The 14,576-nt window shown below is 38.6% G+C and overlaps 1 protein-coding gene across 1 annotated transcript in view; it reads left to right on the top strand.

Annotated features, from left to right (window-relative positions):
• The window catches only part of LOC124795379 (proton-coupled amino acid transporter-like protein CG1139), a 99,241-nt gene that overhangs the window by 54,096 nt on the left and 30,569 nt on the right, over positions 1 to 14,576 (top strand). The window contains exons 4-5 of the mRNA XM_047259390.1: positions 3,036 to 3,120; positions 3,389 to 3,661. Coding sequence (XP_047115346.1) covers positions 3,036 to 3,120; positions 3,389 to 3,661 — 358 coding nt within the window. The remainder of the gene's footprint in view (positions 1 to 3,035; positions 3,121 to 3,388; positions 3,662 to 14,576) is intronic.

Below are 14,576 nucleotides of genomic sequence, written 5' to 3'. Positions count from 1 at the left end.
CAGTATTGCCCATGTGTTCCAACAATCCTATGGAATCCAAACTGATCTTCCCTGAGGCTGGCTTCTACTAGTTTTTCCATTCATCTGCAAAGTATTTGTGTTATTATTTTGCAACTGTGACTTATTAAACTGATAGTTTGATAGTTTTCACCCTGCGGGATTAGCTGAGTGGTCTCAGGTGCTCCAGTCATGGACTGTGTGGCTGGTCCCAGCGGAGGTTCGAGACCTCCCTTGGGCATGGGTATGTGTGTTTGTCTTTAGGATAATTTACGTTAAGTAGTGTGTAAGCTTAGGGACTGATGACCTTAGCAGTTAAGTCCCATAAGATTTCACACACATTTGAAGGTTTTTTTTTTCCACACCAGTCAACACCTTCTTTCCTTGTGAGTGGAATTATTATATTCTTTTTGAAGTCTGAGTATATTTCACCTGTCTCATACATCTTCTCCTTCTATTGTATTTCTTTCCCCTGTTCTTGTCAATCGTTCCCTAATGCTCTCACTGAGACTCTCTACAACCTCTGGCTCTTGCAGTTTATCCTGGTTCCATCTTCTTAAATTCCTACCTTTTTGCAGTTTTAATCTACAGTTCATAACCAATAAATCATGGTCAGAGTCCACATCTATCCCCGGAAATGTCTTGCAATTTAAAATCTGGTTCCTAAATCTCTGTCGTACCATCATATAATCTATCTGAGACCTTCCAGTGTCTCCACACCTCTTCCACATACATAACCTTCTTTCAGAGGTTGTTAGCCATTCTAAAAATATGTTGAAAAATTGTGATCACACTATCAATGCCAAAAGGCAAGCATTGATATTGGCATAGGCTGAAAGGTGTATTGACAGTGAGAAAGTGCCTAGAGGCCATATCCAAGGGGAGCTGGAGTTATGCTTCTGACAAAACGATCTTGGAAAGTGGTAACTGACTGACAATTTTTTGAGCAACTCATAGGGTGGGGCAAGGGGTATGTATCTATTACAGACAGTGCAAAAATCATGACACTGAAGTCGCCACAGAGGAAAAGCTTAACCATCAGTTTCTTAACAATGCACAGTGGTGTAGACCATGCAGTGGAAGAAATAGGCCAAATGACATCAGGCAATGTCAAATGGCCTTACTTGGCCTTGACAGAGTCATGCAATGTGACAGGCACCTGCCATGCATGGAAAAAAAAAGAGGGTGGGTGGAGTCTTTCATGGTAATGTGGGCCTGAAAACAAGCAGCACAACCAAGCAGAAGGGAAAACAGAAATGAAACTCCAGAGTAGAGGAACTCCAGCTGCTGATACAGAATTTGATCTGACACTAAATGCACCTCATCGGCAATGGAGAAATTGAAACTGGTAAACATATCTAACCCAAACACATTGGTGGTGTGGGAATGATCCACAACAGGAAGATGAGTGGGTGAACAACAGATTTGTAAGAGACAGGAGCAGAGAACTGACTTATGATTGGAATCTGCTGTTTATTGTAGCTAACAAACTTCCATGTACCTGTGTGAGGGGAGGGGAGTCCAAGTGCACATATATTTGTGCATTTATTGAAGTCACTGCATTGCTTGTGTCCTCTTGCATTTTCAGCAGTTTATTAAACACACACTAGTCTAAGAAATTTCTTCTGAGAAACAGTCATTGTAGAGACACAGTTTATGTCCATCGATACTACTGTGTCCGCCACATTGGAAGAAGAGTTACTCACCAATGCAATGTGGCCTTTCTTTTTATACTTGTTGCAAACAGCCCAGTGCTTTGGGGCACACAGTATTCTCATATTGGACAAAGAAGTATGAGCAAGGTGGAAGGGGGGCAGAGCCACTGCTGTGACATGGCCTGTTGCTACGGTGGCCATAACCGACTCTGCCCCATGCAATGCTGAGTCGAACATTGCACCACTGTGACAGCTTCCCCATCATCCTGAATACTTGCAACATGCCTAACAAGGTTTGACTGAGCAACTTCCCATTTACTTCCCCCCCCCCCCCCCCCCACCATGCAGCAATCTGATCGCCTGTGGCCTGCGACATTTCACAGAACTGTGCTAATTGAGCACATCCAGAAGTGTCGGATTCTCACACTTTATGAAGTGTGCAGACTTCCCTATCCAGAGCCAGAAGAATAATAACATCTCTCACCATGAGATCACCATAGGATTCATGATGGCTTCTAGTAACAAATTTACAACAATGCGTTAACCCATATAATTCTGCAGCCCAGTGACTGTAAGATTGGTTTGCACATTCTGACAACTGTAAATTATACATGGTTGCAATGATGTGTTCTGTCACAGTAACAGGTTCAGAAAGGCTTCCATATTTCATCAAATGATAAGGTGACGAGTTCTTGCAAAGGCGCAATTGATCAAGGCATGGTGAAAGCCAGGAAGGAAAGACCTATAGAGGTATGCCCTGCCGACATGAAAAACCTGGAAATATTGCCTCATAGGAGTCTCAATCTTCAGCTGATTCTTTGTGTACCAGGAAAGGTGATGAGTGTGCTGATGGGAGAGTAGCCTGCCACGTACAGACAGTTGCCACTTGATTTAGAAGGGTGGTGAGATCCTGCTGTTGTTCTGCAAAAAGTTCACTGCTGGACAGTGAGATGTTGGAGTAATTCTTCCATTGAGATGTTTGTCAGGTGATGTAGCACTGACACTAACATATAGAGAAAATATAACTCTCACTCATCACCAAGTTTCCTGTAGCAAGAACAAACATTATATACAGAATGTAGTACTTTGTAGAGAAACACATAACAAACAATGAAATACAGGTCGCGTCCATCATGAGTGGAGGTACATCAGAATGTCTCCACTGTTGGAATGAAAATTAATTGTATGTCTAGAATGAAAAAGTATTTCATTGTTCCTTTCCTGTGACAACATTGGAAAGCATAAATTCTAACTGAGGCTATAGGTTCAATGCTATGCATCCACAGGTACGTAATTTCTAAAATTATGAGTAACCTGTCTTTTCTTTATGTAGAACTGAGTTGAAGTATTGCAGTCATTTATGATTTTGCAAACTTATTTCAGGCATATTGTGAATATCTTCCAAGTAATCTTACAGATTGGAAGCTGTTGTGTGTATGTGGTATTTGTCAGCAGCCACATCAAAGCCGTAAGTAGAAACAAGCACACATAAATACCAGTTTCATTAACTATGTAAACAGACTTAACTGACTCTGTTCTGACTACTTGTTGACATTATATATCACATTATATTTATGTACTAAGTTCCCAAGCTAGAATTTATGTGTACAAAATCTATGTGTTTGTACTATTAAAACACTGCAATAACTAAGAATTTTCATATGTATCTTATCTAAACAATGATTTTATAATATGTCACTAACCAATTATATCATAGAGTGCAATAAATGTTACAGGTAGTGGACCAGTACTCTTATGGGTTGGATCTCAGGATATACATGTTAATTTTGCTCATGCCACTGATAATAATAAATATGGTGCACAATTTGAAGCTGCTGGCACCATTTACAACTTTAGCCAATATCTTGACTTTAATTGGCTTTTGTATCACATTCTACTACTTGTTGAACAGTTCTCCTAGCCTTTTGGACAGAAAACCATTTGGGCCTCTCAAGGATTTGCCTCTGTTTTTTGGAACTGTGCTTTTTTCACTAGAGGCAATTGGTGTAGTAAGTGTTTCAGAATGTTGCAATAAAATTACAGTTGTGTGTTACTATTCATCATCATCCTTTGTTGTCATTGTTGTTGTTATATACATATGTTTATATGACATCAGTCTGATTAAAATTACTTGACAGTTGATTTCTGTCACTTGCTGCTGCAGTCTTGGCAGACCTGCTGCTAGCACCACTCGATTATGGACAACAAACACAGTGGGTCACTTCACATACACAGTTAATGTGTGATATGCAGCAATGTCGGACATGGCCACCGCAAAGTATGACAGAAATGGGAAATGCTCTGTCAACAGCTGATTTTTAAGTGACTAATGACTGAACCATGGCAGATGATACATACTGTAGCCCTGAATTTAAATTCATGTCCTAACCTAACATCATGATGTGCAATGTCTGAGAAAATGATCAACAATCTGTGGCAGAATTGAAATCATGATCACTTTGTTTATGGCATTTAAAGCTAACCTCTATCAGCAAAATCCAGACAGAAAAATTTCATAATACATTTGTTTGCATAGCCATCATCAACAGCAACATTTCAAGGTCAACAGTAAAAGCAAACTGTAATATCTCACTGTTAATGGTTACCTGAAATTATCCTCTCACTGGCTACATGGGATGCCACCTTACCAACCGATAGATCCCAAATGAAAAAAGAATGATAGGAAGAAAAATAAGAGTAAATAAAACAAGTCAATATTATGATGGAAATGACGTAGCAAAGTATTAGAAATATAAAAAGAAAATTTAACAAAATAAATGAATAAACATGATAATGAGTCTTTTGATTAACTTTACATATATAAAAGAATTCAGAACATTGGATGAGATTTAAACTGTAAATCTTATACATGTTAGGTTCATGCGATAACCACTACAATATGCCATTACACTAGAAAAGGCAGTTGTATCCATGTCTCCATTTCCCGGTCACGCTTCATGCAATGTCATGTGAAGCTTATCTATTGTAAGCCAATCTCTCTCTCTCTGTCTCTCTCTCGAATAATGGAAATGAACCAATTGTTACAGCAGTTTGACAATAGCAAATGGTTCAAGCATGATGGTGAGCACTCTGATTGGAGGAACCAGCTACAACACATGAAGTGCCAACTATCTAGTAATTTTAATTGAACTATAGTAAAGTACTGTTGTATTCTAACCAATCCAATCTGTCTTAAGTGTTCGAACTTTCCAGATAACACAGCTTCAGTTTGATTTTTTTCCCCCTCTCAATTTGTATAATGCTCTCTAAAGTTATGAAATATTATTTATGGAAACTGGTGTGAAATGTTTATTAATATTAATTAATTAATTCTGTTGATACACAGTGTTTGTTATATAACGTTATGCAACTAGTATCTTTTAAGTGGCTCAAGATATCAATGTAAAGTTTCTGTGTGATTGTTTCCAAGCACCAAATACTTTGCAATGTGATTAATTTTTACTAAGGAGCTATAACAATGAGTTTTAATGGAACACTGGGTTTTAACAGCATCTGGTACATCTTGAAAACAGAAGAAAAGTGGTGGTATAAATTTGGTTATATTTTTAGTGAAACTTCTCATGTATTAAAAGAGCAGACTGAGAGCCATTTTCCATGGGAAGCTGTGCATCCAGGTAAAGCAAGATGAAGCAATTCAATTTACATGAGCCAATTTAGGCACCATATAGCTTCTCAAATACCTACTGCAGCAGTAAGCCACTTGCAGCCAGGCATGAGCACAACTGATGCTCACTCTTTGGTTTCAGTTTTGGTGTGCTGACAAATCAGCATCTGTAATGTTTCTGCCTACTGGCCACTGGTGATTATTAATATATAATGAAACTATTCAATGTCTGACAATGGAGAGAACAGAGACTGTATTTGAGATAGAGAGTCTGACTGCAGAAATATGGAGTATGCCAATTCTGTGCAAGTGTTCCACATCTGACCATTCAAACAAATTTTTGGTTGAAGCTTGGGATAAAATATGTAAAAATTAGAAAAGATTTTTTGAAACCTCACCGCCAAAGGAGAAGAAAGTCACTTGACTTCCATCAACAATCCTCAGCCATAGGGAATAGCTCTTGCGTATTCCTCTTAGCCTACACAAGATCTGAAAAAAAGGGGTAAATTGTCAATTCTGTGTACTTGAAAGAACTTATGTTCCTATGTTGCTTATGAATGCAGTACTTCCATAGTGCAGTATTAAAACTTGACATTACTTTGAAGGGACAGATTGCTACTCACCGTAAAGATGACACATTGAGCTGCAGACAGGCACAACAAAGGGACTCTTACACAATGAGTTTTTGTCCGAAGTCTCCTTCAGAAAAGAAAAGAAAACACTCACATTCACACAACTAGCCACACCTCACACACACATGACAATTATTCTGACTGCTGCAGCACAATGCAGCTCTTGCGCTGAATGGAAGCAGCAATCTGGAGTGCAATGGGGAAGGGAGATGTATAGCAGGCTATGGATAGGAGGAGAGAAGAGTGCTATCAAAGTGCATGGAGGGACTGGATGGCAGCAGGACAAGGCTGCCAGGCACAGTGTTGAGAGGCTGTGGGGAGAGAAAGGGGGGGGGGGGCAATGGAATGGTAAAAGGAGAGGACCAAAGAATGGGAAAATACCAGTGTGTTTGTTAGTAGAGAGTGGTGCACAGTGAGGGTGACAGGATGTGAACTGGGAGGAGATGATATGACAGAGTGGGCAGAGACTGTTGGAGGTAGACTGTGGGGTCAATATATTATCGTCGGTTGAGGCTAGGATAATTTTGAGAGCAGAGAATGATTTGTAAGGATAAATTTTCCTGTTAGAATGGTCTTTCTGATCATAATGCGAGGTTGGTTACAGAATATAACATAGCTCCATACAGTAATGCAAAACATTCCTCCGAAATAGTGCATTCAATTAATGATTTAACAATTTCAAATTTTTGGGAAAGCTTGCAACAATTAGACTTTTTGCTGACTTTTCAAGTATATTAATCATACTCAACAAACAAGAATTAGCTGAGGCAATTGTAAATAATGTCTTTCAGAAAATTAAGTGATCCTTCACAAATGGACTCTCACTAAATTTTGAGGAAACACTGTATATACAGTTCTAAATTGTGTAATATCATTGATAAATATAAACTCTGAATAGAAGTTTGTTCATAAAGCAGAGTATTCAAAATTTCTGTGCACTGGCAGAAGTCTGTTCCTTTGGCAGAATATTCAAAATTTCTGTGCACTGACGAGAAAATGAATTGGTAGAAACACATTAATGATCTGCTGAAATGTTTGAGTTAAGCTACTTATGCTTTTATTGTTACTGCAAATTTTGGTGAAAAACACATTAGAAAATTTGTCTACTATACCTGTTTTCATTCACTGCTTTCATGTGGCATCATATTTTGGGGTAATTCATCACCAAGTGGCAAGATTAGCATCTTTCTGAAAAAAATGGCCAGCTTACTAAGAATGAATATGAAGAAAAACATCATTATATGTGGAGACTTCAATATTGACATGAGAAAAGAATCAACACCAAGACAAGATTTTGAAGAATTGTTAATACAATACAGTATGGAGGCAACAATATCTCCACCAGCTTCTAAAAGTCAGACCGGTATTGACAACATAATTATTAATATTGATAGGTCTAACTATGAGTCTGTTTAGTCCAAACAGAAATATCTGATCATTATGGGCAGCTGATCTGTTTCTGTAGAAGTAAAGACATAATATCTGAACCAAAACAAACAACCAAAGAAATCAGGAATATTAGAGAACAAAATATTAACGTCTTTAGAACAATATTAACCAGGGAAATGTGGAATGAAGCCCTAGAAGTGCAGAATGTAAATGAAAAATATGATTAACTTATTACAACAATTAAACACCATTTCAATGTAGCATTCCCCAACATAAAGAGACAAGAAAAAGTGCAGGGTCAGACAAAGTGGATTACCAGTGAAATAACAGAACTGCGAAGGAAGCTGCAAGACCTGAGATGGAGGGGTGAAGTTGAAAATTATGAAATGCTACAAAAGAAGTATAGAAAAGTAATACAAGAGACAAAATCAAGAGCAGATAATGCTACCATAATGAACTCAAGAAACAAGACAAAGGCAGTTTGGAATGCAATTAATGGTGAAAGACAGGAAAAAGCTGGATCAAACAAGAAACAGATGTCAGGTCAATGAAAATAAACAACACAGTGGTTACAGGTGGTAAAGAAATAGCTAACATCCTCAATGATAACTATATGAATGTGGTAGAGAACTTAAAATTGGAAAGAACTAGTCCACAAAAGAAGGTTACTAAGTTATCACAAAAATCAAGCAGAACCATGTTCTTGAAACCAGTCACAGAAGATGAACTGAGATAAATTGTATACAGAAACTGAAGTCTAAGAAATCAGCTGGTAATGATGAAATATCAAACCACATAATAAAGCAAGTAGTGCGTCAATAATCTCACCATTGCTGGACGGAGCAAATAGCTCTCTCAAAGGTGCAATGTTTCCAGAAAAACTGAAGCTAAGCAGAGTGGTACCAGTGTACAAAAAAGGGGGATAAGGATGACCGCAACAACTACAGGCCAGTTTCACTGATGTCAGGTTTCTCAAAAATCCTGGAAATGCTTATGTATACCAGATTAGTTGATTGTCTGGACAAATACAACATTCTCATACCATCTCAGTACAGTTTCAGAAAGAGTAGATCTACGGAATCAGCAGTTGCCAGTCTGACAGAATATATTACACAGTACTTGGATGAAAACAAGTTGTACCTGCAGTGTTTCTGGATCTCCCCAAAGTATTAAACACTATTGACCATGAAATACTGAGAGACCTATGGTATTTGAGGGCAAGCATGGAAGTGGATGGAATTGTACCTATGCAGCATGAAGCAATATATATCAATAGGGGATGCATATCAGTCAAAAACCAAAACCATGAAATGTGGAGTGCTGCAGGGATTGGTAATGGAGCCATTTCTGTTTCATCTGTTTGTTAATGACATGGGTGTTGAAGAGAAAGAGAAGGAAATATTGTATGCAAATGATGTGATGATACCGAACAATCACCAAACTGTGGCACAGCTTGAGAGAAGAGCATGCATATCTGCAAACCCCACAGCACAGTGAATCCTGGAAAATGGATGTGTTATAAAACTAAAAAAGACTATTTGCAGTGTTCAGAACTAGAAAATGTAGAATCTACTAGATTCTTAGGTATTACTGTGGACAACAAGCTGAAATGGAAACAACATATTAATTCTGTCTGTAAGAAACTCACCTCCATCATATTTGTAATGAGGCAATTAGCATGGTATGCAGACAAACAGCTTCTGTGCACAGTGTACCATGGACTCTTTGAGCCATACCTGCAGAATGGAGTGGCAGTGTGGGAAAATTCAAACATTCAAGAAATGAAAGGGGTGTTAACATTTAAAAAAAAAAAAAAAAAAAAAAACAGTCAGTATCATATTAAGAAGAAAGACTTCTGAAACATGCAGAAACTGCTTCAAAGATTAGGCATCTTAACTTTTTTGTCCTTGTACAAATATAAAACTATACTATGTTACAAAAGATAGTGCAGAGTGGACTACAAGTGACAGTGTACACACCCACAACACACATAGGAAAAATGATATATGAAGCATACCCCACTGACTGACAATGCTTGAAAAAGGACCCCAGTGCTCAGCTATCAAATAACAAAGAAGTCTGCCTAAATAACTGTGTGACAACATACATGACATCAAGTTTTCAAAGAACCTAAAAGACTATCTGGTAGAAAAGGCATTTTAAAGTGTTGATGAATACTGCTCATGTTAAATTTGTAAATATTGTTAATTATAATCACTGATGATAGAATACTTAGGACGTATGGGATAATGAAGGTTTTTGTATTTTGACATGTCCTATATTTCATGTATGTTTATTGTGCACCATGTAATTCTACAGGATGAAATAAAATTCATTCAGTTAAGTATTCATTTCACAAAAATATGTAATCAGAATAACAGCTGGCAGCTTGCAGACATTTGTTTAATGAATTAGGGATATTCATATTACTTTCACAATACATATATTCACTTATGAAATTAGTCATTAATAACCAGTTCCAATAAGAAGTGCTGGGTGGGAGGATCGGGCAGGTCTTGCACCTGGGCCTTCCCAGGTGTATTATCCCTATGGCAAGGGGTTGGTTTGGGAGTGGCATATGGATAGACTAGGAAGTTCAGTGAGCAATAGAACACCTCTTTAGGAGTGATGGGAAGGCTCTTGGGTAGGATGTCCAACATTTCAGGGGATGATGGTAGATGAAGCCCTGCTGAATGATGTGGTTCAGTTGTTACAGTCTGGGGTGGTACTAGATTATCAAGGGGTGCTCCCTTGTAACTGGTTCCTGGGGGTGGTGAGAGGAGTGAAGGTGTGTTGGGGCATGGCACAGGAAATCTGTTTGCTGACTAGATGGTGAGTGTTCATCAGAGACAAGGGTATCATAAGGAGTGCCCCAGGAAAGTGTAATGGGACTGCTGTTGTTCTCTATATACATAACTGATTTGGCTGACAGGGTGGGCAGCTATCTGTGGTTGTTTGCTGATGATGTCATGATGTATGGGAAAGGTCTCAAAGTTGAGTGACTGTAAGAAGATACAAGACAACTTAGAGTCAGTTTCCAGTTTCCAGTTGGTGTGATGAATGACAGCTAGCCCTAAATATGGAAAAACATAAGTTAATGCGGGTGAATAGGAAGATCGAATCTGTGATGTTCGGATACAGTATTGCTGGTGTCCTGCTTGACACAGTGAAGTTGTTTAAATATATGGGCATGACGCTGCTAAACAATATGAGATGGAACAAGCAAGTGAGAACAGTGGTAGGGACTTTGGTTTATTGGGATAATTTTAGGATGATGGTGATGTTTGGTTTGTGGAGTGCTTAACTGCGTGGTTATCAGCACCCATACAAATTCCCAACCTTTGCTCTGTCCAGTCTCACCACTTTCATGAATGATGATGAAATGACGAGGACAGCACAAACACCCAGTCATCTTGAGGTGGTAATTTTAGGAAAGAGTGTTTCACCTGTAAAGGAGACCACATGTAGGATGCTGGTGCGACCTGTTCTTGAGTACTGCTCGATATGTTTGAGATCCGTACCAGGTTGGATTACAGGAAGACATCAAAGCAATTCAGAGGCGGACAGCTAGATTTGTTACCATTAGGTACAAGAAAACAAGTAAGTGTTATGGAGATGCTTCTGGAACTTAAATGGGAATCTCTGGAGGGAAGGTGTGTTTTTTTTTGAGAAACACTATTGAGAAAATTTAGAGAATGAGCATGTGAAGCTGACTACTCAACAATTCTACTGCTGCCAACTTACATTGTACTTACAGACCACAAAGATACAAGAAATAAGAGCTCATACAGAGGCATATAGACAGTTGTTTTTACCTCACTCTTGCTGGGTGGAGTAGCCACGCAGTCTAACACACCTTGCCACAGTTCGCGCAGCTCCAGCCGACGGAGATTCGAGTCCTCCCTTGAGCGTGGGTGTGTGTGTGTCATCCTTAGCATAAGTTAGTTCAAGTTAGATTAAGTATTGTGTAAGTCTAGGAACTGATGATCTCAGCAGTTTGGTCTCTTAGGAACTTACCACAAATTTCTAGATTTTTCCCTTACTCTATTTCCAAGTGTAACAGGAAAGGAAATGAGGAGTAGTAGTGGTACAGGGTACTCTCTGCCAAGCACCATACATGGGAGGGTTGATTTTGGACTGTTGTTTGGAGGTTTTGGTCAATGAGGGCTGAAATTCTTTCAGTGAGGGTAAATAACCAGCTAGTACAGGGTGTCCAGAGTTGTTGGGGTTGGGGTTTTGAGGAGAATGTAAAAATTGGGTGTGCCTGGTGTCATAGGTTTGAGGAGGGGAAGAGGATTCAGGGCAGAGGTCCTGGGAAGCACCCAAGGCTTTAAGCAGTGATTGGACTTCTGGGACGGCATCACTAAGGCAGAATTTACTGGTGAAGGAATCGGAAAATTGGCAGAGGCCTTCCACCAGGTAATCACTGTGATTCATAACAACAGTGGTGGAACCTTCTTGTGCACATAGGATAATTAGGTCAGGATCTGTTTTGTGACTCTGGTTGACTGTCCTTTCTTCCGGTGAAAGGTTGGTGTTCTTAGGAAGGACTTGGAGAGGATGGTGAGGCCAAGTTGGAAGTAAGGAATTCCTGGAAGGTGACCAGGGGAGTAGTTGCTAGGGAGGGCGGGAGGATCACAGTTCAATGGTGGTATCAACTGGGAAAGGCATCTTTAAATGATGGGATTAAGTTGGCTTTGGATCGAGGGATTGGCAGAAGTAGAATAGTCTTTGGCAATTCCAATATGGTTAAATTTGAGTACAGGGTTCAAGGTGGGGCCTTTGGATAGAATTGAAAATTCTGAGAGACTGAGAATTCTGGCAGAAAGGTTAACAACTGTGCTATGGCATAATTTTGGCTCATGGGCTTTGTGGAATGTTGGTAGGAAGTTTTGGGGGTGTGGCAAGTGGAAAAGGTCAGCATGGCAGGGTCTGGGTGCTATGAGGGGTTGATGAGGAGGAACAGCATAGGTTGGATAGTGGTGCCCCAAGGCAGCAGAAGGATATCATCAGGTTATCAGGATGGATAACATATGGAAATGATGTCTACAGTGCTCTTAGAGGTGCTGAAGAGCAAAGGATTAAATTTCAGAAATTCAGTACGTTATTTGCAGAGGAGATGGGGAGAATCCCCCCCCCCCCCCCCCTCCACCTCCCCTCTGTATTAACTGTATTAAAACATTCCATCTTCCAATTTCAAATTACCTGCCTCAGCCAGGCACGTTTACACTCACAGGTTATGTGAAACTTAAAAATTAGTGGAACTGTACACAGAAAGTATTAACACACTTTACTGTTAACATGTCAACTTATTAGTTTTGGAAAAAGTATTATGTATTTAGCATTTTTAAATTCAATCATCATCATCAAGCTGTCATTGTTGCTTTAATCTAAGCTACAATATCCATTACTTGTGAAGCAAGCAGCATTATTAGTGACCTGAGTGTGTGCAGGCATCTCTTTCAAACAAAGCAAATTTTTGTCATTGCTTAAGAGCAGTGTTTTACCAGAAATATGTGAAAACATTGACAGTCATGACACTAAAAGTGGCGCTAAAAAGAGTTAAAATAGATGGTGAACCTAAAAAAAAAATTTGCAATGTGCTGTTAACTGTAGCTAGCAAATCTTAGAGTGACTGAAGACTCAGAAGTCATGAGGTAGAAATGGGGGTAACAGTAGGACTGAAATTACAGTGTGGATCTGTGCCACCTTATCATGTTCCCAAAATTGGCAAAAGACTAAGCCATGGCTTTCTCTAAATGAAAAAAAAAATTTGGTAATATACACAAGGTACTCAGAAGTTCTGGAACTTAAAGTTGGAAGCATAGAACATGTGGATATCAGTGATGCATTTTTAGGTAGTGTTTCTGCTAATAATACCAAAAATACTAATTAATAAAATCAGTGACCATACAAAGTGCAAATTTTACATGAAATGTGTGGAAATCATATGTTGCAAATAGTGATGGCTGGTGGTCTGTAGACTAAGAGGGGTGACATGTCTGTCGAGTCACATTTTGTCTCTTCAGAACGTTTTTTGAACAGAGAAAACATAGCATTTTGTTTATTAGCAAGTGATGTAATTTAAACCTCCATATAACACATTTTTTTTAGTCTGATATCAAAATATAAAAACTTACATGCAAATATATAGTTTTTAATATTTTCTGCTGGCAAGACATTAATTTATGTAATAAAATGAAAATGATGTTCTTACCTTAATTAATAGTTTTGTAACAAAGTGGTCAGTTACAAGCTCATTAAATTATGCAGATACAACAGTATTTTTTCTATAGAGCACTTAGTTAATGCATCCAGTCTCACTTCTTTTATTGCATTTCCAGTGGAACCCTTTACCCTCTCCAGTTTGAAGAAAGACCCCTGACTTTCTGCTGTTGTCACTGGTGGTGTACAAATAATTCACAGAAGTTTCATACTGATTCCAGGAAACAGTTTCTAAACTATTCTTGTAGAAGTGTTAAAGCTCCATTTGTAGTTTGAAAATCATTTCTATTGCATATGAGTGTCAGCACCTGCCACAGTTCATTTTCAATTTAACTCAAATAATTTAACTGTAGTCTGAAATTTTTGTCAGAGAATAACAGCTTGCATTTCGGAAACAAACTGGGGTGGAACAATATAGCTGCTGAAGTGTGATTGCCAAATGTGAAACGCTCAACAATGTTAGCCACAGCATTGTCACAGCCTTCCGTTGCAACAATGCTACAGGAGTCCACCAAATGGAAACATTTTGGACCGACAATCTCCTGATTTACATTCCCATTATCCCAATGCTGTTAGAAATAAAGAGTGGTTCTCATTAGTTGTATCACTGACCTGAAATCAGAGATATGCTTAAGAGTTTTCATAATGTCAGCATCTCTATGTTGCAGCTGATTCAACAAAACATCAGAGTTGTGGGACATTTTTGAATAACTCAAACCAAAAGAGAAACTCTTGGTCATTGTTGAGAAGTTTCAAAAGTTGAGATGCTTTCTTGATTTTTGAAGAATCATTGCTATTGTAGTCCTCAATGATCCCAAGGTGCTAAGCTATTTCTTTTTTATACTTAAATATGGTGTTCACAAATCTCATTTTAAAATCCTATCTTGTATCAGCATTTTTTGGAATATATTTCTTCACAGCATTATCCAGTATGGCTATTTGTTTCACTGACTTTGAGAAGAAAGTAGAGAATCCTTGGAAATTGCTAAATAACATTCTAATTTCTTTGTTTTGTGTTTTATAGCACTCTACAATGAGGTTGAGTTGATAGGC

The sequence above is a fragment of the Schistocerca piceifrons genome, chromosome 4, assembly GCF_021461385.2.
Source record: "Schistocerca piceifrons isolate TAMUIC-IGC-003096 chromosome 4, iqSchPice1.1, whole genome shotgun sequence".
Lineage (NCBI taxonomy): Eukaryota > Metazoa > Arthropoda > Insecta > Orthoptera > Acrididae > Schistocerca > Schistocerca piceifrons.
Note: the sequence above shows the minus strand (reverse complement) of the source record. Positions and strands in the feature narration are given on the sequence as shown.